The 23200-nt window shown below is 45.2% G+C and overlaps 1 protein-coding gene across 1 annotated transcript in view; it reads right to left on the bottom strand.

Annotated features, from left to right (window-relative positions):
• Positions 1–18436, bottom strand: part of LOC139281624 (uncharacterized) — a 106928-nt gene extending 88492 nt beyond the window's left edge. The window contains exons 1-6 of the mRNA XM_070901769.1: positions 18329–18436; positions 17200–17331; positions 16719–16868; positions 10446–10562; positions 3103–3313; positions 520–686 (exon numbers count right to left, since the gene is read on the bottom strand). Coding sequence (XP_070757870.1) covers positions 520–686; positions 3103–3313; positions 10446–10562; positions 16719–16868; positions 17200–17331; positions 18329–18436 — 885 coding nt within the window. The remainder of the gene's footprint in view (positions 1–519; positions 687–3102; positions 3314–10445; positions 10563–16718; positions 16869–17199; positions 17332–18328) is intronic.
• Between the last annotated feature and the right edge of the window lie 4764 nt (positions 18437–23200).

Raw genomic sequence — 23200 nt, 5'->3', positions numbered from 1 at the left:
CGGTGGGGGGGGGGGTGAAATACATCAAAAACATTCCCAATAAGTAACTCGCGCCATCACAACATAAATCGCAAAAAAATAAAAATAAGAAACAATCACACTTACCTGAGGTCGACATGACTTACCTCACTGCAGCTGCTACAGCGCGGACCGCCAGCTTTCACAGGCAGTCCCAGCAGGGGGCGCTATGGAGTGCTACGGATCGGGTGGCAGACAAAAATCGAGCCGGTGTCGCAACCAGGGGCGTTGTACACTGGCTCGCCTCTTCCAGACGGTAATGCTCCACGCCCCATCGAAACCGGCACCTAAAGTCCCGCCAGAGCGCTGGAAGCTGGCCGCCCATCGCCGCCATTGCTGCTCCTCCGAGGGCCGCTAATAGGGGCGGCAGAAGACCGAAAATCCAGCCCATAATGCCTCATCATAATTTTAAAATCATATTACAAACTAAATTTGAAGTCATTCTCTAGAAATGACGACTAACAAGTAAACATTTACAGTGGAACATTTCACGTCAATTACCTTGATACTGAAGGGCACTCCAAGCCGTTTGATGAAGGGGATGGAATGCTCAAGTCCAGCATTCAATTCAATGACCGTGCCCAATGCAAACTGTCTGGAGGCACCCAAACTTATCTTCATTTTCTTGGCATCATACTGAATGTCAAAAATTGAACTCATTTTGGTACCTGAGAATCAAAAGGGTAGCACAAAGCAATATGAACTGGCAAAACTGAGGAGCTCACACCCTATAGCCTCGAAATTGTTGTTGGCAATAATCATGAATGAATGAATGAATGAATGCTTAACACGTTCGTATGAAAATCTGTTATTTTCGCCGAGGTGTTAACCCGTGCAAAATACACGGGTTGACACCTGTGTTATAATAGCAGAGAGGAATGTCCGACAAATGTATCTAAATGGTTGTCGATCAGTATCAGCAGTGGTCATTCCTGGGCTTATAGTAACACTGAGCCTTGCATGGAGCTACACTGATGATGAATACAGTTTGATTCAGGGTTATGGTGCTTGGAGTAGATTGTGCCTCAGTCTGGTGTTAATGTTTCCATGTTTGTTTGCATTATTTCCAAATCAGTATGGAAATCTTATCGATTAGATTTTGGAAATGCTGTGTTAATTCTATGAGGTATGTCCGTGCTGGGGAAAGGAACATTTGTTACTTCAAGCACCCAAACGCTGATTTTAACTCGGGGCGGCAGTCGTACGGGCGGGGGGGGGGGGGCGAGTTGGGCAGCAAACCTCGGCCTCGGAAGTTTTACTTCCTGGGCATAATCTACATAGGTCCAGTCAGTCCGAAACTGGTAGGCCGCAACAGCGGGCCGCTGGTGGGGCCACAATAGTGGGTGGCAGGAGGCTGTCGCTGGGGACCGAAGGACCAGTCCCTGGCACTTGGGGAAGTAGCAGGGAGGGGAGGGGGGGGGGGCGGGGGAGATCAGAAGGGCCTTGCAGGTGGGGAGGGGTGTAACCCAGAGGCAGAGGAGGCCTAAATCTTCCCTGTTGGGCCTAGAAGAGCACTCCTGACTTCCTGGCCTCATAACCAGACCTCACAAGGAAATTCAGATAAAGTAAAAACAAAGTTAGCTTTCTAGACCTCTCCTGGCCCCAACTCGTCTTCCTGCTTGGTTGACCTTGCGGGAACCGTTACTCCATGCAGACCTCTGGTTAAAATAGCAGTCGGGCCCCAATGCCATCAATTCAGCCTAATCTGAATATTTAAAGAAGGACCCCACCAGTTTGCAGCAGGTGTTTTTCCTGCTTGCACAGAAGAGCAGGTTAAAATCAGATCCTGTGGGAAGGGTGCGGGACCTCAGCAGTAAGACACCGGGTGATTTTAACTGCCTGTCCACTTGGTTTCTGCTGGGCGAGCAGGGTTAAAATTGTTCCTCGAATGTCAGTATTAAGCACAGTTTTATCTTCTTTGACTTTGTCGCAACAGTGCATCATAACCCCAAACTGCTACTGCATTAATGCAACATTCCCATATCAGCCATTCAGTGGCCTCTCTGAATGAGAATCACAATTAATGTTTAATTAGGAGTCATTTTGTGCTTTGGGCCCATATTTGATAGGAACTGGATTAAAGCTACCCAAATTAATTACATCAGCCATTGGGGGTGAAATTGCTCTGCGTCCCGATTCGGAGCAGTAACCTGCTCGGGACAGGCCTCAGAAATATTACCCCTGCCGCTGAATTGGGCTTACCACCCCCTCAAAGGAAGTGGAGCGGGACCAGCAGCACTAACAAGGCGTGCGGTCATGAAAGAATATTTATTTATTTCCTCTGCGTAACACCGGCGCGCTTCAATACCCCTCTCCTTCACTTAAAGGGGAGGACCTCTGTGCACTCTGCAAGGCCTCTGATGGCCTCCACTGGACTACCAGGGAAGCGTGGTGCTGGGGCTGCAGCCCGGAACCCAAAATGGAATGCAAGGCTGCATGCCATGCTCGTGAGCAAGTATTGGAGTCGACCCGAGAATCGGCAAAATGGCGGCACGGGTGCTGGCGACCTCCTCTTTAACATCCAGCCCGCGAGCGGATGTCAACCAGCATCGCCAGTATCTATGGATAAGGGGTAAGCCATTTAGGACTGAGATGAGGAGAAACTTCTTCACTCAAGAGTTGTTAACCTGTGGAATTCCCTACCTTTGTTGATGCCAGTTCATTGGATATATTCAACAGGGAGTTAGATATGGCCTTTACGGCTAAGGGGATCAAGGGGTATGGAGAAAAAGCAGGAAAAGGGTACTGAGGTGAATGATCAGCCATGATCTTATTGAATGGGGGTGCAGGCTCGAAGGACCGAATGGCCTACGCCTGCACCTATTTTCTTGTTCTATGCACCATTAGTGTCTCCCAGAGTCAATTTTGGCCCCATTGTTTTTAAAATTCAGCTGTTGAAATCAATGGGCAGTGACCTACTGACATCGACAGAAAACTGCTTCTTTCAATGAGATTCCAACCCTACTCTAAACTGGTGCAGCAACTAAGAAGGTTTCCAATGAGTTTTGTATTTCAATGAAAAAAATACCTTTTTTTTTTACAATTAGAGCAATGTAATAATTTGGTACAAATTTAAAACCTTACCAGTTCTTTGTGCAGTTAACACAAACAGAATCTCCTTTGGATAACCAGAGGTCACTAAGTTTTCACTGTTGTGATTGTTTCTGATGATGAACTTCAAATCCTCATCATTTGAATAAATGTTGAATGCATATGCAATGGACTTCTCACCGTCCACAATGATTTGAACAAATCCCTCAAGATTTGGAGTCAGACCTTGGATGTTAGCATTTACCTGAAGTGAAAGAATATTTCTTTATTTCCTCCTTTGCATCCATATTTTTCTCTGTTTAGTGACAAATAATATTCTCAACCAAGAGGGTGGGCAGGTGCCCTGCTGACCAGAGTCGATAAACTGTTGGAAAATGATCACCAATGCATCCACTATTTCTAGGGTCACTTCGTTAAGTACTCTGGGATGCAGACTATCAGGCCCCGGGGATTTATCGGCCTTCAATCCCATCAATTTCCCTAACACAATTTCCCGCCTAATAAGGATATCCTTCAGTTCTTCCTTCTCACTAGACCCTCGGTCCCCTAGTACTTCCAGAAGGTTATTTGTGTCTTCCTTCGTGAAGACAGAACCAAAGTATTTGTTCAATTGGTCTGCCATTTCTTTGTTCCCATTTTTAAATTCACCTGAATCCGACTGCAAAGGACCTACGTTTGTCTTCACTAATCTTTTTCTCTTCACATATCTATGGAAGCTTTTGCAGTCAGTTTTTATGTTCCCGGCAAGCTTCTTCTCGTACTCTATTTTCCCCCTCTTAATTAAACCCTTTGTCCTCCTCTGCTGAATTCTAAATTTCTCCCAGTCCTCAGGTCTGCTGCTTTTTCTGGCCAATTTATATGCCTCTTCCTTGGATTTAATACTATTCTTAATTTCCCTTGTTAGCCACGGTTGAGCCACTTTCCCCATTTTATTTTTACGCCAGACAGGGATGTACAATTGCTGAAGTTCATCCATGTGATCTTTAAATGTTTGCCATTGCCTATCCACCGTCAACCCTTTTAGTATCATTTGCCAGTCTACTCTAGCCAGTTCACGCCTCAAACCATTGAAGTTACCTTTCCTTAAGTTCAGGATCCTAGTCTCTGAATTAACTGTGTCATTCTCCATCTTAATAAAGAATTCTACCATGTTATGGTCACTCTTCCCCAAGGGGCCTCGCACAACAAGATTGCTAATTAGTCCTTTCTCATTACACATCACCCAGTCTAGGATGGCCAGCTCCTTCGTTGGTTCCTCGACATATTGGTCGAGAAAACCATCCCTATGGACTGGAAGATAGCTAATGTAACACCACTTTTTAAAGAAGAAAGAAAGCGGATAATTATAGACCAGTTAGCCTGACATCACTGGTGGGGAAAATGTTGGAATCAATCATTAAGGATGAAATAGCAGTGCAATTGGAAAGCAGGTGACAGGATTGGTCCAAGTCGGCATGGATTTATGAAGGGGAAATCATGCTTGACAAATCTTCTAGAATTTTTTGAGGATGTAATTAGTAGAGTGGTCAAGGGAGAACCAGTAGACATGATGTATTTGGACTTTCAAAAGGCTTTTGACAAGGTCCCACACAAGAGATTAGTGTGTAAAATCAAAGCACGTGGTATTGGGGGTAATATACTGACGTGGATAGAGAACTGGTTGGCAGACAGGAAGCAGAGAGTCGGGATAAACGGGTCCTTTTCAGAATGGTAGGCAGTGACTAGTGGAGTGCCGCAGGGCTCAGTGCTGGGACCTCAGCTCTTTACAATATACATCAATGATTTAGATGATGGAATTGAGTGTAATATCTCCAAGTTTGCAGATGACACTAAACTGGGTGGCGGTGTGAGCTGCGAGGGGGACGCTAAGAGGCTGCAGGGTGACTTGGACAGGTTAGGTGAGTGGGCAAATGCATGGCAGATGCAGTATAATGTGGATAAATGTGAGGTTATACACTTTGGGGGCAAAAACGCGAAGACAGAATATTATCTGAATGACGGCAGATTAGGAAAAGGGGCGGTGCAACGAGACTTGGGTGTCATGGTTCATCAGTCATTGAAAGTTGGCATGCAGGTACAGCAGGCGGTGAAGAAGGCAAATGATATGTTGGCCTTCATAGCAAGGGGATTTGAGTATAGGAGCAGGGAGGTCTTACTGCAGTTGTACAGGGCCTTGGTGAGGCCGCACTTGGAATATTGTATTCAGTTTTGGTCTCCTAATCTGAGGAAGGACGTTCTTGCTATTGAGGGAGTGCAGCGAAGGTTCACCAGACTGATTCCAGGGATGGCTGGACTGACATATGAGGAGAGACTGGATCAACTGGGCCTTTATACATTGGAGTTTAGAAGGATGAGAGGGGATCAGAAACAAATAAGATTCTGACGGGACGGGACAAGTTAGATGGGGGTTGAATGTTCCCGATGTTGGGGAAGTCCAGAACCAGGAGACGCAGTCCTAGGATAAGGGGTAGGACATTTAGGACTGAGATGAGGAGAAATTTCTTCACTCAGAGAGTTGCTAACCTGTGGAATTCCCTGCCGCAGAGAATTGTTGATGCCAGTTCATTGGATATATTCAAGAGGGAGTTACATATGGCCCTTATGGCTAAGGGGATCAAGGGGTATGGAGGGAAAGCAGGAAAAGGGTACTGAGGGAATGATCAGCCATGATCTTATTGAATGGTGGTGCAGGCTCGAAGGGCCGAATGGCCTACTCCTGCACCTATTTTCTATGTTTCTATGTTTCAACTGTGGCACTGATTTACTTGTCCTCAAATTTTCCCTCCCTCCCACAGTTCTCAAACTGAAAAAAGGATGAAGTTGTAGTCCAGCACAGCACATGCTCGAACACTCACCGAGCAGAAGGTCCCGAGTTCAAATCCCATGCTATCTTTTACTGAGCGAATTAGATGCAGTACTGGAAAATAGCTTCCAAAGAATTCCTGGCTGGTTGGGAAGAAGAATTTTTCAGCTTTGGTGGGCCAAATTTCCTTGGCAGTAGGGGCGTATTGAGGACATTACTGGAGCAGATGAGGGTAGAAATTGGAGCAGGGCACTGGAGTTTCCTGAGGTGGTGGGGTGGGCGGTTCTTGCATCTGATCCTTGCAGCCAGACATCAGGAATGGAGCTGGGTCTCGTGGGTTGGTATCACCTGCCAGAAATTCCCACCAGTCCCGTCTGTGGTGCCCCCAACGTATTGTACACCCACAGTGGGGCAGTAGATCAGAGTTTCAAATAGGGGCCACAGGATTGGCGAGGGCCAGTATTTTTTACTGCAGCTGGTCACAAAGCAATTGGCTACTGTAAGGAAAGCAGCCTTTGTGCAAGACCCTCAGGCCTCTCCAGCCAGGCCTGGCAGGTCTGCAGCTGACACCGCCACATGTTCCTAGTTCCCCAAATAGCAGGCATCAAACTGCACTAAGACTCGCACAGGCAGCTACCAACGATATGCTAATTACCTGACTCCATTCCTGCGGGGTCAGACAACCAAGTCTCTGCTGTATCGGAGGCCATCTGCGCCACTGCTACAGGGATAACTGTTGGGCAGGACACAAGGGAGAACTCCCATGCTCTTCTTCGAATCGTGCCGTGGGATCTTTTACATCCACCTGGTCGGGCAGATGGGGCTCCGGGTTAACATCTCATGCAAAGGAATGAACCCTTTGGCAGCACTGCACTGCAGTGTCAGCCTAGATTACATGCTGAATTCTCTGGAGTGGGACTCGAACCCACAACCTTCTGACTCGGAGACGAGAGCACTATGGCCGCACCGTCAGAGAGTGTATGTTATCCATTATTGTTTGGAATTACTTAGATTTGAAGGAATGTTTTCAGTTTAATACAGAAAAGGCTTCAGATGGAACCACTGGTGCTGATCCCAACACACCTCACTCCAACAACAACTTGTATTTATATAGTACCTTCAACGTAGTGAAACGTCCCACGGCACTTCACAGGAGTATTATGAGACAAAAAAAAAGTTGAGGGCAGAGTTGGGATTTTCTGCTTTGGCATAATCCTACTGTATCTGTAGCAGAGCACAGCTTCTCGCCGCCTGTTTGTCCCCGTGCTAAACCCAGCTAAAATATAGTCATTTTGGTGGGTTCAGTGGGATTCTTGCCTCTGCCGAGAACCTGCCTAAGGGGAAGGACAACTATTGCAGGTTCCAAGGTTGACTGCAGTCCCTTGGGAGGAACTGAAAGTTTAAGTACCCTTCCGCTTGCTATAGCAATGCTGGATGCCATTGAGAACATAAGAAATGGGAGTAGGATTAGGTCATTCGGCCCTTCGAGCATGCTCCACAAACCCACTGACATCCCTTGCGTCTAGCGTTGCTACGGTGGCAATGATGGGAAATATGTTGGATGATATCATCACATTGTTACTATTCCTCTTGAATCTGTCCACCGACATAGTGGCTGTATTCACCTTCAGTGGAAAATCACAAATGAGCAGTAACCATTGGAAGCCACAAAACTACTCCCAGTGGATTTTCCGTCCTCATATGCCTGATGTCTGCCAGAAATCAGGCGGATTTGAACGAAATCTCTACCCCCTGATGTGTGCAAGTCCCTAGTGACCGCAACTGATGCTGAAGTCGTTTTCATATGGACTTCTAGGAGGGGGCAGAATTGCTCTATGCTAGTGGGGTGCCACAGGGATCAGTGCTGGGACCCCAACTATTTACAATCTATATTAACGACTTAGAAGAAGTGACTGAATGTAACATAGCCAAGTTTGCTGACGATACAAAGATGGGAGGAAAAGCAATGTGTGAGGAGGACACAAAAAATCTGCAAAAGGACATAGACAGGCTAAGTGAGTGGGCAAAAATTTGGCAGATGGAGTATAATGTTGGAAAGTGTGAGGTTATGCACTTTGGCAGAAAAAAATCAAAGAGCAAGTTATTATTTAAATGGAGAAAGATTGCAGAGTGCCGCAGTACAGCGGGACCTGGGGGTACTTGTGCATGAAACACAAAAGGATAGTATACAGGTACAGCAAGTGATCAGGAAGGCCAATGGTATCTTGGCCTTTATTGCAAAGGGGTTGGAGTATAAAAGCAGGGAAGTCTTACTACAGCTATATAAGGTATTGGTGAGGCCACACCTGGAATACTGTGTGCAGTTTTGGTTTCCATATTTACAAAAGGATATACTTGCTTTGGAGGCAGTTCAGAGCAGGTTCACTAGGTTGTTTCTGGGGATGAGGGGGTTGACTTATGAAGAAAGGTTGAGTAGGTTGGGCCTCTACTCATTGGAATTCAGAAGAATGAGAGGTGATCTTATCGAAACGTATAAGATTATGAGGGGGCTTGACAAGGTGGATGCAGAGAGGATGTTTCCACTGATGGGGGAGACTAGAACTAGAGGGCATAATCTTAGAATAAGGGGCCACCCATTTAAAACAGAGGAGGAGAAATTTCTTCTCGCAGAGGGTTGTAAATCTGTGGAATTCGCTGCCTCAGAGAGCTATGGAAGCTGGGTCATTGAATAAATTTAAGACAGAAATAGACAATTTCTTAAACGATAAGGGGATAAGGGGTTATGGGGAGCGGGCAGGGAAGTGGAGCTGAGTCCATGATCAGATCAGCCATGATCTTATTGAATGGCGGAGCAGGCTCGAGGGGCCATATGGCCTACTCCTGCTCCTATTTCTTATGTTCTTATGTTCAGCAATATTGTATGCTTGTTCTCTTTGAATGTATTTACAGTTACCACACAAAGCAATTAGAGCAATCCCTCCCTTCTATACGACAAAGTATTGTTGACTTATGAGGAAAGGTTGAATATGTTTTTTAATTCTTTCAGTACCAGGGTAGTCTGATAGACAGAGTGACAGTAAACCCACCGATTGGCCAAAGCATTTACCAAGGCATATTCGGGTATTACTTAGCACGCTAGTTAATGTAATTGCATTATAATTCTGTTTGTGCTATTTTAACATTGTCATTCACCTATTCAAAATAGTGCTGGTAGGAATTTAATGTTAAACTAAAAATGAGGTAAGAGAAAATTAAATGTGGCTTCATATAACTGCTTAAAATATTACATACCTTACTGAAATATGCTTTCATATTAAAAATATGCACCATGTAAGGAAATGTTTAATGAGTCATTGTCCAGATATTGTTACCATTGTTCCATCAGGACTAGTAGGCATTTAGTTTAAAACGTTTTTTCATTTCAATGACCACATACTCAGATGTTTGTGTCTGAAACTTTTTTTCTCTCTCAAAGTCAGTTTTATTTGAAGTTTTAACTTCTTTTGAATTAGTTCACAATCAAAGTTTACATGAGCAGTAAACATGCTAACAATTAGAATAAGCTGTACTAACCACATCTACATGACATCAATTGATCCCTGGGGTTGAGGGCCACACATGCTACCTGAAAGGCACCAGTTAAAATACCACAGGGCGCATATGTAGTGCGGTGAGTGTTATGCTGTGGATATTTTAACCCCCTCCCACATGCTCATTCCTGACTGGTGCAGGAGCTTGAAATTAGGGTTTCATTTTAAGTATTGCTTAATTATGGGCAAGTTGGTCCCACTAGAAACTAGGTTGAAACTGGCCAAACTTAATTCACGCTTAGCTTTTAAAAATGACTAAAGAATCTTTCCAGTTGTTCCTTTCATCAGCCAAGACTAGATTCTAAGCCATGACTCAGAGATGAAAAAATAACATGCAAATCCACCCATTATCATCCCCCTTCTCCTTGGCACTAACAGTTATATGTGTAAAAGATTACGATCCTGCAAAAGTACGAAAATTTGTCAAAATTATACCTGGACATATTTATAAGAAACACATTTCAACATAAATGAAAATCTTCTGGTGTACGTTTTAAACAATTAAATGAATAAAAATTTACAAATATATTTTAGCGATGTCAGCCAGTTGGTAGCACTCTGGTCTCTTGAGTCAGAAGGTTGTGCGTTCAAGTCCCACTTCAGAGACTCGAACACAAAAATCTAGGCTGACACTTCAGTATAGTACTGAGAGAGTGCTGCACTGTCGGAGGTGCCGTCTTTCAAAAGAGACGCTAAACCGAGACCCGCCCGACTGCTCTCTCAGGTAAAAGATCCCATGGCACTCTTTCGAAGAAGAGCAGGGGAGTTATCCCTGGTGTCCTGGCCAATATTTATCCCTCAATCAACATAACAAAAACAAATTATCTAGTCATTATCACATTGCAGTTTATGGGAGCTTGCTGTGCATAACTTGGCTGCCGCGTTTCCTACATAACAACAGTGACGTGACTACACTCCAAAAAGTACTTCATTGGCTGTAAAGCACTTTGGCACCTCCGGTGACCATGAAAGGTGCTATATAAATGCAGGTCTTAATTTCTTTGAATGGCATAGCTTCTTACCTGTATGTCAATGTGGCCATCTATGAGTAGCATCTTGAGCATCTCTATATTATGAGTAAGTTTGTAGTTCAATGAAATATGATGCGCCTTTTGAACGAAAGTCAAATCTTCAATTATCTAATTAAAATGTAATCATAGTTACAATGGATTCATCAAAGCTTTTCCTGGTGATATACACTGTACATTACATTAACACATAGAGCATAAGTATATGCTTGGTAGTTTGTCTACAACTGTGCTACACTGCAATGTTTTCTTATAATATATTAATGTCACTTTCCTATTACCAACAAATGTGAATCAGAGACAATGCCAATCATACCATACGTTATGAAACAAATCACATAGCGGCTGACACAAAGATTTGAAAGTGACATTGTCCAGGGTCCCATTGATTTACTTGTACTACTTTCAATTTAGTACACTATATTCGCTGCTCACGATGTGGTCTCGTCTACAATGGGGAGACCAAATGCAGATTGGGTGACCGCTTTGCGGAACACCCCCGTTCAGTCCGCAAGGGTGACCCAGAGCTTCCTGTCGCCTTTAATTCTCCGCTCTATTCCCACTCTGACCTCGGCCACCTCCACTGTTCCAATGAAGCTCAGCTCAAGCTCGAGGAACAGCATCTCATCTTTCGTTTAGGCATTATACAGCCTTCCGGACTCAACATTGAGTTCAACAATTTCAGATCATAACTGTTATATATGTAAACTTGTATTTACTCTGTACAGCCACCAGAGGGCTCTCCCCTGGAGTCCCCAGGGATCCCATAATCCCTTGGGAGCAGAGGTATTTAAGGAGGCTTCACAGGTTGGAGAGGCACTCTGGAGACCTGCAATAAAAGACTAAGGTCACACTTTACTTTGAGCTCACAGTATTCAGTCTGACTCTTTCTCCATACACGACAATTGGCGACTCGGCCAATACTTCGTGGTCAACGAGCTAGATGGGGAAAAGAGCACTGCCAAACGAAGGGCGATTCTCCTCACCGTCTGTGGGGCACCAACATATGGCCTCATGAAGAATCTGCTCACTCCAGCGAAACCCACGGAGAAATCGTACGACAATTTGTGCACACTGGTCCAAGAGCATTTGAACCCGAAGGAAAGCATTCTGATGGTGAGGTACCGGTTCTACACCTACAAAAGGTCTGAAGGTCAGGAAGTGGCGAGTTAATGTCGCCGAGCTAAGACGCCTTGCGAATTTGAAGAACATTTGGAGCGCATGCTCAGAGACCTTTTTCGTACTTGGCATTGGCCACGAGACCATACTTCGCAAACTTTTGACTGTAGGGACCCAAACCTTGAGTGAGGCCATAGCGATAGCCCAGGCGTTCATTGCCAGCAGTGACAATATGAAGCAAATCTCTCAGCACACAAGTGCTGCTACAAGTATTGTGAACAAAGTGATGTTGTTTTCAAATTGTAATGTACAGGGCAGGTCACACATACCTGCAGCTGCATGTCCGCAGATGTCTCAGAGTCCAACATCAAGGGTGATGAATGCAAGGCCATTAACAGCTTGTTGGTACTGCGGGGGTGATCATCATTTCCATTCATGCCGATTCAAAGAGTATGGAACAATGGGACACCTCCGAGTGTGCAGGCGAGCTGCAAAGCCTGTTAAACCTGCAAACCACCATGTTGCAGAGGAGGGCAGATCCACGGAGGATCATGATGAACCAGAGCCTCAGATCGAGGAGGCAGAGGTACATGGGGTGCACACATTCACCACGAATTGTCCCCCAATAATGCTGAACTAAATGGACTCCCAGTGACAATGGAGCTGGACACGGGCGCGAGCTAGTCCATCATGGGCAAAAAAACTTTCGAAAGATTGTGGTGCAACAAGGCCTCAAGGCCAGTCTTAACTCCAGTTTGCACGAAACTAAGAACTTACACAAAAGAACCGATTCCCGTAATCGGCGTTGTTACCATAAAGGTCTCCTACGAAGGGGCGGTGCACAAGCTACCACTCTGGGTGGTACCGGGCGATGGTCCCACGCTGCTCGGCAGGAGCTGGCTGGGAAAGATACGATGGAACTGGGATGACGTCCGAGTGCTATCGCCCGCTGATGACACTTTGTGTGCCCAGGTCTTAAACAAATTTCCTTCGCGGTTCGAACCAGGCATCGGGAAATTCCAAGGAGCAAAAGTGCAGATCCACCTAATTCCGGGGGCGCGACCCATCCATCACAAGGCGAGAGCAGTACCGTACATGATGAGAGAAAGGGTAGAGATCGAGCTAAACCGGCTGCAAAGAGAGGGCATCATTTCCCCGATTGAGTTCAACGAGTGGGCCAGTCCTATCGTCCTAGTCCTCAAAGGAGACAACACCGTCAGAATCTATGGCAATTACAAAGTAACTATCAATCATTTCTCTCTACAGGACCAATACCCACTACCAAAGACCGACGACCTCTTTGCAACGCTGGTGGGAGGAAAGACATTCACGAAGCTGGATCTGACTTCAGCCTACATGACGCAGGAACTGGAGGAATCATCGAAGGCCCTCACCTGCATCAACACGCACAAAGGTCTTTTTGTTTATAACAGATGCCAGTTTCGAATCCGATCGGCAGCGGCGATATTCCAGAGAAACATGGAAAGTTTACTGAAGTCGGTCCTGCACACCGTGGTCTTCCAAGACGACATCTTGGCCACAGGTCGGAACACAGTCAAGCATCTGCAGAACCTGGAGGAGGTTCTTAGTCAACTCAACTGCGTGGGGTTCAGGTTAAAATGATTGCAGTGCGTTTTCTTGGCGCCTGAAGTGGAGTTCCTGAGAATGAGGATTGCAGCGGACGGCATCAGGCCCACCAATGCGAACACGGAGGCAATCAAGAACGCACCGAGGCCACAGAATGTGACGGAGCTGCGGTCGTTTCTGGGACTCCTGAACTACTTTGGTAACTTCTTACCGGGTCTCAGCACACTGTTAGAACCACTGCATGTCTTACGACGAAAAGAGGACGAGTGGGTTTGGGGCAAAAGCCAAGAAAATGCCTTTGTAAAAGCAAGAAAATTGTTATGCTCAAACAAATTGCTTGTGTTGTATGATCCATGTTAGCGTTTGGTACTAGCATCTGATGCGTCGTCATATGGCGTCAGGTATGTACTGCAACAAGCTAATGATTTCGGGAAACTGCAACCGGTTGCTTATGCATCCAGGAGTCTGTCTAAGGCTGAGAGAGCCTACAGCATGATTGAGAAAGAAGCATTAGCGTGTGTCTATGGGGTAAAGAAAATGCATCAATACCTGTTTGGGCTAAAATTCGAATTGGAAACTGACCAAAAGCCACTTATATCCCTGTTCTCCGAGAGTAAAGGGATAAATACCAACGCATCAGCCCGCATCCAGAGATGAGCGCTCATGTTGTCCACATACAACTATGCCATCCGCCACAGGCCAGGCACAGAAAACTGCGCCGATGCGCTCAGCAGGCTGCCATTGCCCACCACGGGGGTGGAAATGGCGCAGTCCGCATATCTAGCCATGGTTATGGAAGCATTTGAGAGTGTGCAATCACCCGTCACTGCCCGGCAGATCAAAACCTGGACAAGCCAGGAACCCTTATTATCTCTAGTCAAAAGCTGTGTGTTTCATGGGAGCTGGTCCAGTGTCCCAGTGGAAATGCAGAAAGAGATAAAGCCGTTCCAGCAGCGCAAATATGAAATGTCTATACAGACAGACTGCCTTCTGTGGGGCAATCGACTAGTGGTCTCCAAGAAGAGCAGAGACACCTTCATCAATGACCTCCACAGTACCCACCCAGGCATCTTAATGATGAAAGCAATAGCCAGATCCCACATGTGGTGGCGCGGTATCAATGCGGACTTAGAGTCCTGCGTTCACAGATGTAATACATGCTCGCAGTTGAGCAATGTACCCAGGGAGGCGCCGCTAAGTTTATAGTCTTGGCCCTCCAAACGTCGACTATGCAGGTCCGTTCTTGGGTAAAATGTTCCTTGTGGTTGTAGACGCGTACTCCAAGTGAATTGAATGTGAGATAATGTCGGCTAGCACGTCCGCTGCCACTATTGAAAGCCTGCAGGCCATGTTTGCCACACACGGCCTACCCGATGTCCTGGTGAGCGACAACGGGCCATGTTTTACCAGTGCTGAGTTCAAAGAATTCATGACCCATAACAGGATCAAACTCGTCACATCTGCCCCGTTTAAACCAGCGTCCAATGGTCAGGCAGAGAGAGCAGTGCAAACCATCAAGCAAGGCTTGAAGAGGGTAACTGAAGGCTCACTGCAGACTCGCCTATGCCGAGTCCTGCTTAGCTACCGCACGAGACCCCACTCACTCACTGGGATCCCACCTGCTGAACTGCTCATGAAAAGAGCACTTAAGACAAGGCTCTCGTTAGTTCACCCTGATCGACATGAACAGGTAGAGAGCAGGTGGCTTCAACAAAGTGCATACCATGATAGCGCAAATGTGTAACGCGAGATTGAAGTCAATGATCCTGTATTTGTATTAAATTGTGGACAATTTCCCAAGTGGCTTCCCGGCACTGTCGTGGCCAAAGAGGGGAGCAGGGTGTTTCGGGTCAAACTTTCAAATTAACTCATTCACCGGAAACACTTGGACCAAATCAAACTCAAATTCACGGACTATCCTGAGCAACCCACCTTGGACCCTACCTTTTTTGATCCCCCAACATACACACCAGTGGCAACCAGCACCACGGTTGACCACGAAGCAGAAACCATCATCCACAGCAACCCTGCAGGGCCCAACATACTGGGCAGCCCAGCAAGACCAGCTGCACAGCAGCCCAGCGAGGGCCCAACAAATGATTCAACAACACCAGGTTTCACACCGAGACGATCAACCAGGGCAAGAAGGGCCCCAGATCGACTCACATTGTAAATAGTTACACTATTGACTTTGGAGGGGGGGTGGTGGGGGAGGTGGTGGGGGGAGTGTTGTTATATATCTAAACTTGTATATACTCTGTACAGCCACCAGAGGGCTCATCCCCTGGAGTTGCAAGGGATCCCATAATCCCTTGGGAGCACAGTTATTTAAGGAGGCTTCACAGGTTGGAGAGGCACTCTGGAGACCTGCAATAAAAGACTAAGGTCACACTTTACTTTGAGCTCATAGTGTTCAGTCTGACTCTTTCTCCATACGCAACGATAACCTCTGCCCATATTTGTTCCCTTTCCGTGCCTTTTTTTCGTTACAAAAACTCCACCCTCCCCTTTTTATTTTGTTTCTCTCTGATTCCCATGGCAGCTGTTAATTATTCTGCCATTCACACCCTATCTCGACCCATCTTTTATTTCCTAACTTGTGCTATTACCATCTCAATTCGGCCCATCATCCCCTTTGTCTCTCAAATCTCTTCTGCCTTCCACCCTATCACAGACTTTCCCTTTTGTTCTTTCCACACCCCCGCACCCCCCACCTCCCCCCCCCACCCCCCCCGTCAGGGCCCCAGCACCTCCTTAAGAATCTGTTATATTTTGAACTATTGCTACTTCTGACGAAGGATCATTGACCTGAAACATTAACTCTGTTTCTCTCTCCACAGATGCTGCCTGACCTGCTGAGATTGCCAGCTTTTTCTGTTTTTATTTCAGATTCCAGCATCTGCAGTATTTTGCTTTTGTATTAGTGACTCATGTGAAGATTGACTAAGTGGCTGGAAAGAAATTACCATTTGGCGTAACGAAGCTTATCCTTCTAATACCTGGCATCATCCATCATGACATCGAATTACATTTTGAATGACCCCGATATTGCTGTCTCTGCTACCTTCTTACACAAACTATTTCAAACATTTATCTCTCTTTGAGTAAAGTAGTTTTTCTTGATATGTGTTCCCAAATTGACTTTTCACTAATTGCTTATGGCCTCTCAACCTACTTCCTTGTCATATTGTGAAGTAATCATTTGTCTCAAACTCCAAACCACTGCACCGAATTAATGAGAAACAAATATGTGGAATGATGTCATGAATCATTGCACCGTTTGACAAACACTGATAAACTCAAAAAATACTTCAAATATGTTCTTTAAAAAGAATACACTTGTGGACCATTTGTGCTACAACAAACATAAATTCACTGATGTTTTCGGAGATACTGTCACAAATAAAAGAGGGTGAAGTTATACATTATTAATAAATAGATGACATTCGGAATGGTGGATATGGCTTTTCTGATATGCATATCTGGCTTCAATTGTCTGCAATCTTTTAGTTATTCTTCTTCAATTACAATCAGAGAATGTTTAGCACTTTTTTACTTTACCTGCTTGCTGTCAGCAATAAATCGGAAGGACCGCTTGTATGTGTCGGCCTGTTTCTCAGCTGTTAAAGTCACAACTGTGTTTCCTGGAATGCCGAGCTGTGAGGCGCCTTCAATATTGTGGAACAATGAGGCGTCAATCTCGTGCTTATTCTTAGAGGGGAAAAAAGGGTCAAAAATTATCGCTATTTGTAGGTTATAGGCATTCCACATTGATTCTGCAGAAGTTCAAGCAATTAAACTTTAATATGTCCAGTGGGTATGAGGTGTCCAATGAGCATGTTTCATTTTGTTAGCTGCAACTTTCATTAATAGATTTTATAATTGTGTTTTATTTGCAGTACAATATAATGCTTAACATTTACATAACTATTATCCTGTCCTGCTGAACAATGATATGTTTTTCTCCCTTCTTGTTCTATTTGTTCCACTGTAATAAATGTGGTATTCATAAGACAAGGCTAAAGCTGCACACAGTACTTACAGCACCAGACTTCAGAGTCAGCAGACCTTCCACTTTAGTTTGATCAACATTTATCTGTATCTGTGACTCAAAGCTAACTCCATTCATCACAATATAACCTGACCCATCAATTTTCAATGGTGCTCCCAGATCCTGAAAGAGAGTAAATTACATGATTACTTATGAATATATATATATTTATATGTATATATGTAAACCAAGACAACCTATTGAACCCAAAGGACTATTTACAACAGACACTTGCCCAAATGAGCTTACAACAACTCAATGGCTAGAATTTTGTCCAGGGAGGAGGGTTGGGGGCGGAGGGGCAGGGGCTCTGAGATGGACGGGAAAACCGGGAGGCCGGATTTTCCGCAGGCCCTGCCGACTTTAACGGCAGGGCCCAGTTTACATGCGAGGCCTTGGATTCGCGCCCGTAGCCAGCCAGATTGAGAGGTGGGTGTCTGTTTGCCTGGCCCCGATACAACAAAGACAAAGAGGCGTCAAAGGAAAGTGAAGGTCAGCAGTGGAGCCTTGGGCTGGCAGGGGTCTGCCTGCTGTTTCTGGACAGTGTCTAGAAGGCCCTGCAAACAACTGCTATCAGTGCTTCCTCACACCTGCAGCAGCAGCTGGATTTCCAACTCCACTTCTGGGTACAGGCCCCTGCCAAGAGGGAGGCTTGTCTCTGGGGTTCATCAGGCCTATGCAAATAACCTGGACCTAGAAATCCAGGCAGGTTCGAATACACACCATCTGACTCGGGGAGGGAGGGGGCAGAAAATTGGGGCTTAGGTCTCAACACTTGAAGTGAAGATGAACGTGAGTAATAAATACAATCAGAGCTGTTTTCTGTGTATGCATGAAGAATATATATTTTATTTAAATCTTATAACTTTACATTCATAATAGAAACATAGAAACATAGAAAATCGGTGCAGGAGTAGGCCATTCGGCCCTTCTAGCCTGCACCGCCATTCAATGAGTTCATGGCTGAACAATGAAGGTGTAGTTGGGTTTGCAATAATTAGTTAAGGCCATGAATATACTATGGAGGAGAAATTGGCCTCCTTTGCGCTTCCCATTATCACCTCCGGGGATGGGGGGAAGGGGGCGATAACCGGGCAATAACCGGTCACTAACGACTGACCGAGTGGGCGCAGCGTAAGAAACGACTCCCATTAAATTGACCTGGAGGTTCGAGGCGGCGGTAGCCCCTAGCACCACGATCTCCAGCGCCCAGGGATCGTGACGTCATTGTCCTGGTTCTGCCCCCCTGAAGCATTGCCAGGCGACAACACCGACAGCTGCAGGTGGTGTTGTCAGGGAGGCCGGCTGCTTGGGGAACGGTAATTAAAAGGTAACGCCGCTGGTCTGCATGTAAAATTTATTTTTATCCCTTAGGTTGAGTTCTGTTAGAGGGCTTGGGGCTGATCGTCGCGGATTGCGGCTGCCATCGGTGATGAGGGACATCGTTCAAATGCAAGTGCCTGCAGCGAAGGCCCTTCCCTTCAAGGAGGAAAGCAGCCTCTGATCCCAGCAGCGCTGCACGGGACATTGTGCAGTGCTGCACCGCTACCACCCTGCCCGCCTGATTTAGTGCTCCAAGGGAAGTGGTAGCGCTTGACTTAGTGCTCCACTTCCTTCCTGGAGTGCCAACACCCAATTTAGTGGTTGCTGAGAATCATCAGTGCCTGTCGCTAATTTTCCAAAAGTTAACGCCCCAAATGGGGTGATACCGAACTTCGAGCCCTCTGTATTCCAATGATGCAGCAGAACGGGCTCCACTGGGAAGTTGGAGATTTGCAGTAGATTGGAATAAACAGCAACGCACATCTGGGGTTTACTGCAGGGAGAACATTTTTGTGCATATACTGGGCTGCTATTGTAATACTGAAGTGAATTGGAATAGCTATAATGTAAACTTTAAACCCTCGCAGTCTGAACTGAATGGAACTTTCTGAGGCCTCATATCATTGATGGGCCTTGCACACAGCAGCACTTTATCAGAAGTTTGCAGGCGCATTGCCGTCCATTCTGGTCAAGGCCTGCGAGTGGCATGGGGCCCCAGAAAGATCCACCAAAGATTGAAAAGAGTTGCTGTGTGCTAACTCGAGATTGTGACTCTCAACAGATAATGTGAGCTTAAAAGCTGTGACTGGGGAGTTGGCACTCAAATGTGCCAACATCACTTCAGTATTTTTATCAGTCAGTGGCTAGAACCTCAGGTACAATCTTCCATCGAAATTTAAGATATCTAAATGCTCCAGTATTGGCCCCTCATGTGACAAAATAGAATCAGCTAACAATGATGCAATATAGCCTCATTAGAAATGTATTGAAGAGACCAAAAATATCCCTCTAACACTTCAACAATCAGATAAATAAAATCATTAAACATACCTGCAGCTTTTTGCATTTATTATCAATCAAAAAGTTTAATTCTGTTTTATTTTTCACTTGAAGACTTCCATTTGCTAGTAGATGACAAGTACCCAACTTCAAATCCAATTCAAACTCAGATTTTGAGTGTCTTTCGGCTGTAAACAAGAGCTTGTTATGTGCTGGAATTCCTTTTAACACTGGCAACTTGTGTTCAAATATAACCTCTATGTTGACTTTTGGGTCACACTCTGACTTTAGCTCCAGGTAAGCGCTGTTGCCTTCTAATTGGATATCGGTTAGAATCTCTGCTTTACAACCATCAACCTGAATGGACCCATTACAATGTGATTGGGCTGGAATCTTAAAATTCTAAAAAAAAAAACATTTTTGGTTAATACCTTTCAAAAAAATTGTTTTATCTCTGACATTTGACTGAAATAAAAATGTTCATTTTGTTATAAAATGGATAATCACAGTTTGTGTCACTTTGTGACAAATTTCAGTGTTCAGAGGCATGCCTGTTCTTTGGTTTGTGAGATTGTGAGGCTGTTTGGAGGTCGGTTTGCAATCGGAGACAGTCCCTTCTATGCCTACTGAACCATTGCCCCTTTAAGCAGACCTCTTCTTGTAATGTATGCACCTGTGAGCATGCTCACAGGCTTGTGGAGCTGTTGCACTGTGAGTGGCTTAGCCAGTCGTGTGATATTCACAAAACTCAATAAAACCCCAGTTCATTGAGTTCAGGTTCTCCACGATGAGGCAGGTCGTTGTGAACCTGGTGGATGACCTGGTAGTGTTCCGTTTGATTATTAGCAAAGTTTTAACAAACCAGCTAGTTCTTTACAACAAATGGGGAGCTGTGAATTCATAAGCAAAGAACCCATGAAGTAAGTGCACTAAGACATTATCAAAGGAATGACATGGTCTTTAGACTCTGGTGGAAGAGTACCTCGTAGTTGGTCATCTTCTCCTTTGGTCTACCATACCCTGTGCTCTTCTGTAATGTCTTCGTCCTATCTCCATCTTTTCTGCCTCCCTCATAAAGGCATAGGAATACCCAGAGTGAACCCCATGGTAAGAGGTCCAGAATGGAAGGGCGGGAAGTTTAAGATTTTCCTGACTGAAATGCTGAAAGTCATTCTTTCATAATTAATAAAAGTTATTTCTAATCACTTCAGTCATAGCTAATATTTCAGACAATGTTTGTAGACATTCAAAACCTGTGAACTCAAGCATTTGCTGCTTTGATATGCCATGCTTTTCTACAGGCTTAATTTATGTCAAGTACAATTCTGATCTAAATGGCACAATTTCTGGGACAGCAGCTTTGGCCCTCATTGTTCTGTCATTGGACACATGCTCTAATTTGGGTTTGGATGCATCTTCTGCCAGCTTCTAATTCTACTGGAATTTATCATGGATTTTTAGAACAGCTGTAAATCGCGTATCTGACCCATGCCCTCAATACTGGTTTCCTATGCCGGAACACCACCATTTTTGTATCACAAAAAAATCGGAATGTCAGCCCCCTTGTGCTTAGTGCACATCAGAGGGCATTTATGGCAGTTATAGGATCATACAGCACAGAAGGAGGCCATTCAGCCCATTTTGTATGTGCTAGTTCTTTGAAAGAGCTATGCAATTAGTCTCACTACCTTGCTCTTTGCCCATAACCCTGCACATTTCTCCTGTTTAAATATACATCAAATTCCATTTTGAAAGTTACTATTGAATCTATTGCCACCACCTTTTCAGGTAGTGCATTCCACAACATAATGGGCCAAAACTTATGGTCAGCAGCTTCCTGTGGACAGATGCCTCCAAGCAAATTTATTTTAACGAAAATACCCAGTGGTCCCGGAGGAACGTAGATTTGTGCTCCGAGGCCTAGCTGCGCAGTCCAGCATAGGGGCCCACATATCCCAGGAGTGTATGCATGTCCTGGGATCACGTGGGCCTGGACCACCAATCATGATGTGGTATTCTCATTAATAGTAATGGGAGCTCGGAGCTCCCATTACTACCAAACAGAATACCCCTAAAAACAAAAGCAACCCACACATAAATAAAAAGGACACGAAATTACATTAAATTCAATACTTTATTTAAAAAAATATTTTTTTGAAATAATTTTTTTTTTAAATAGTGTTAAAGATAAACTTCATGAGCAGGGATTTTAATATAAAAAATAAGTAATAACATTTATTTTTTTCTATCTTTTAAAATTCTTACGCTGGTTAAAGCAGGCCTTAACAGGTGTAAGAGTTTGAAGGACACTCGCTGGGCAAGAGTTGGGCAAATAGCCCAAATCTCCACCCGCGAAGGCCCTTCTCCTGGAGATGAGTTGGATCTGTCAAAAGACATTGTGACAGATCGGAAGTGCCGGATTTAGGTGCATTTGCGGGGCCTCTACGGGTGTGTGTGCACATTGTATGCGCCTGCAGAGACCGCGACTTTTAGCCGAATAACTCGCTTGTTAAAAAATGAGAAGCATTCAAGTTTGAAATGTCATTAGAATTACCGCAAGTGAAAAGAACAAAGTGCAAAATACTGGCAATCTGAAACAAAAATGGAAAATAAGCAACAGGTCAGTCAGCATCTGTAAAGGGAAAAGACAGATTAACCAAATATTTCTGCATTCAAAACATTAATCTTTCTTTTCTCTTTACACATGCTGACTGACCTGCTGTGTAGAAACATAGAAACATAGAAAATAGGTGCAGGAGTAGGCCATTCGGCCCTTCTAGCCTGCACCGCCATTCAATGAGTTCATGGCTGAACATTCAACTTCAGTACCCCATTCCTGCTTTCTCGCCATACCCCTTGATCCCCCTAGCAGTAAGGACCTCATCTAACTCCTTTTTGAATATATTTAGTGAATTGGCCTCAACAACTTTCTGTGGTAGAGAATTCCACAGGTTCACCACTCTCTGGGTGAAGAAGTTCCTCCGCATCTCGGTCCTAAATGGCTTACCCCTTATCCTTAGACTGATATTTCCAGTATCTCCAGTTTTCAATACAGTCACCACAATTGTGAAATTTGGTTACTTATCTATGAAACAGAAAACTTTAGGTGAAATTTGATGAAATCTGTGGCCCCGAACTTGGTGGAAGCTACTTTGGGTGGAGGTTTCATGAAAAAATCCTGGAAAGACCGCCCGGCGGCAAAAAAGGGATTTATGCCATGAATCTGGGCGGCAGCGGGCGGGAGCTCCCAATCTCAGCGGAAAATGCAATCCATGGCAAAGTACTGCCGAGGATTGTGTCGGGCCCAGTGGGGAGGGGGGGGGGCCGGGCAGTGGGTGGGGGCGGGGTCACGGGATCCCATCCACCTGAATCGCTGGGGAAAAAAAAAAAGAAAGAAAAGATATGGACTAACCTTTTTTCGCAGGTCTTCATACTTTCCATTGAGGTTAGACCTGCCTTCCTCTCGGCAGTCCTTTCCGCTGCTGCAGCGGAGGACAGCCCAGACCAAAGTGGCAGCTCGGTGGGCAGGAGGACACTTACACGCGTTGCACACCAGCGGACGTTAGCGGGCAGTCCCCAGCAGTCTTCCCGCCATGCCACCAAACTCGCTCAGAGGGGAGACCGCCCAGAAAACCCGCCGGCAGCGGACGCCAACGGGCGTTAAGCTCAC

The sequence above is a fragment of the Pristiophorus japonicus genome, chromosome 15 (assembly GCF_044704955.1).
Source record: "Pristiophorus japonicus isolate sPriJap1 chromosome 15, sPriJap1.hap1, whole genome shotgun sequence".
NCBI lineage: Eukaryota > Metazoa > Chordata > Chondrichthyes > Pristiophoridae > Pristiophorus > Pristiophorus japonicus.
This window is presented reverse-complemented; position numbering and strand designations above follow the sequence as displayed.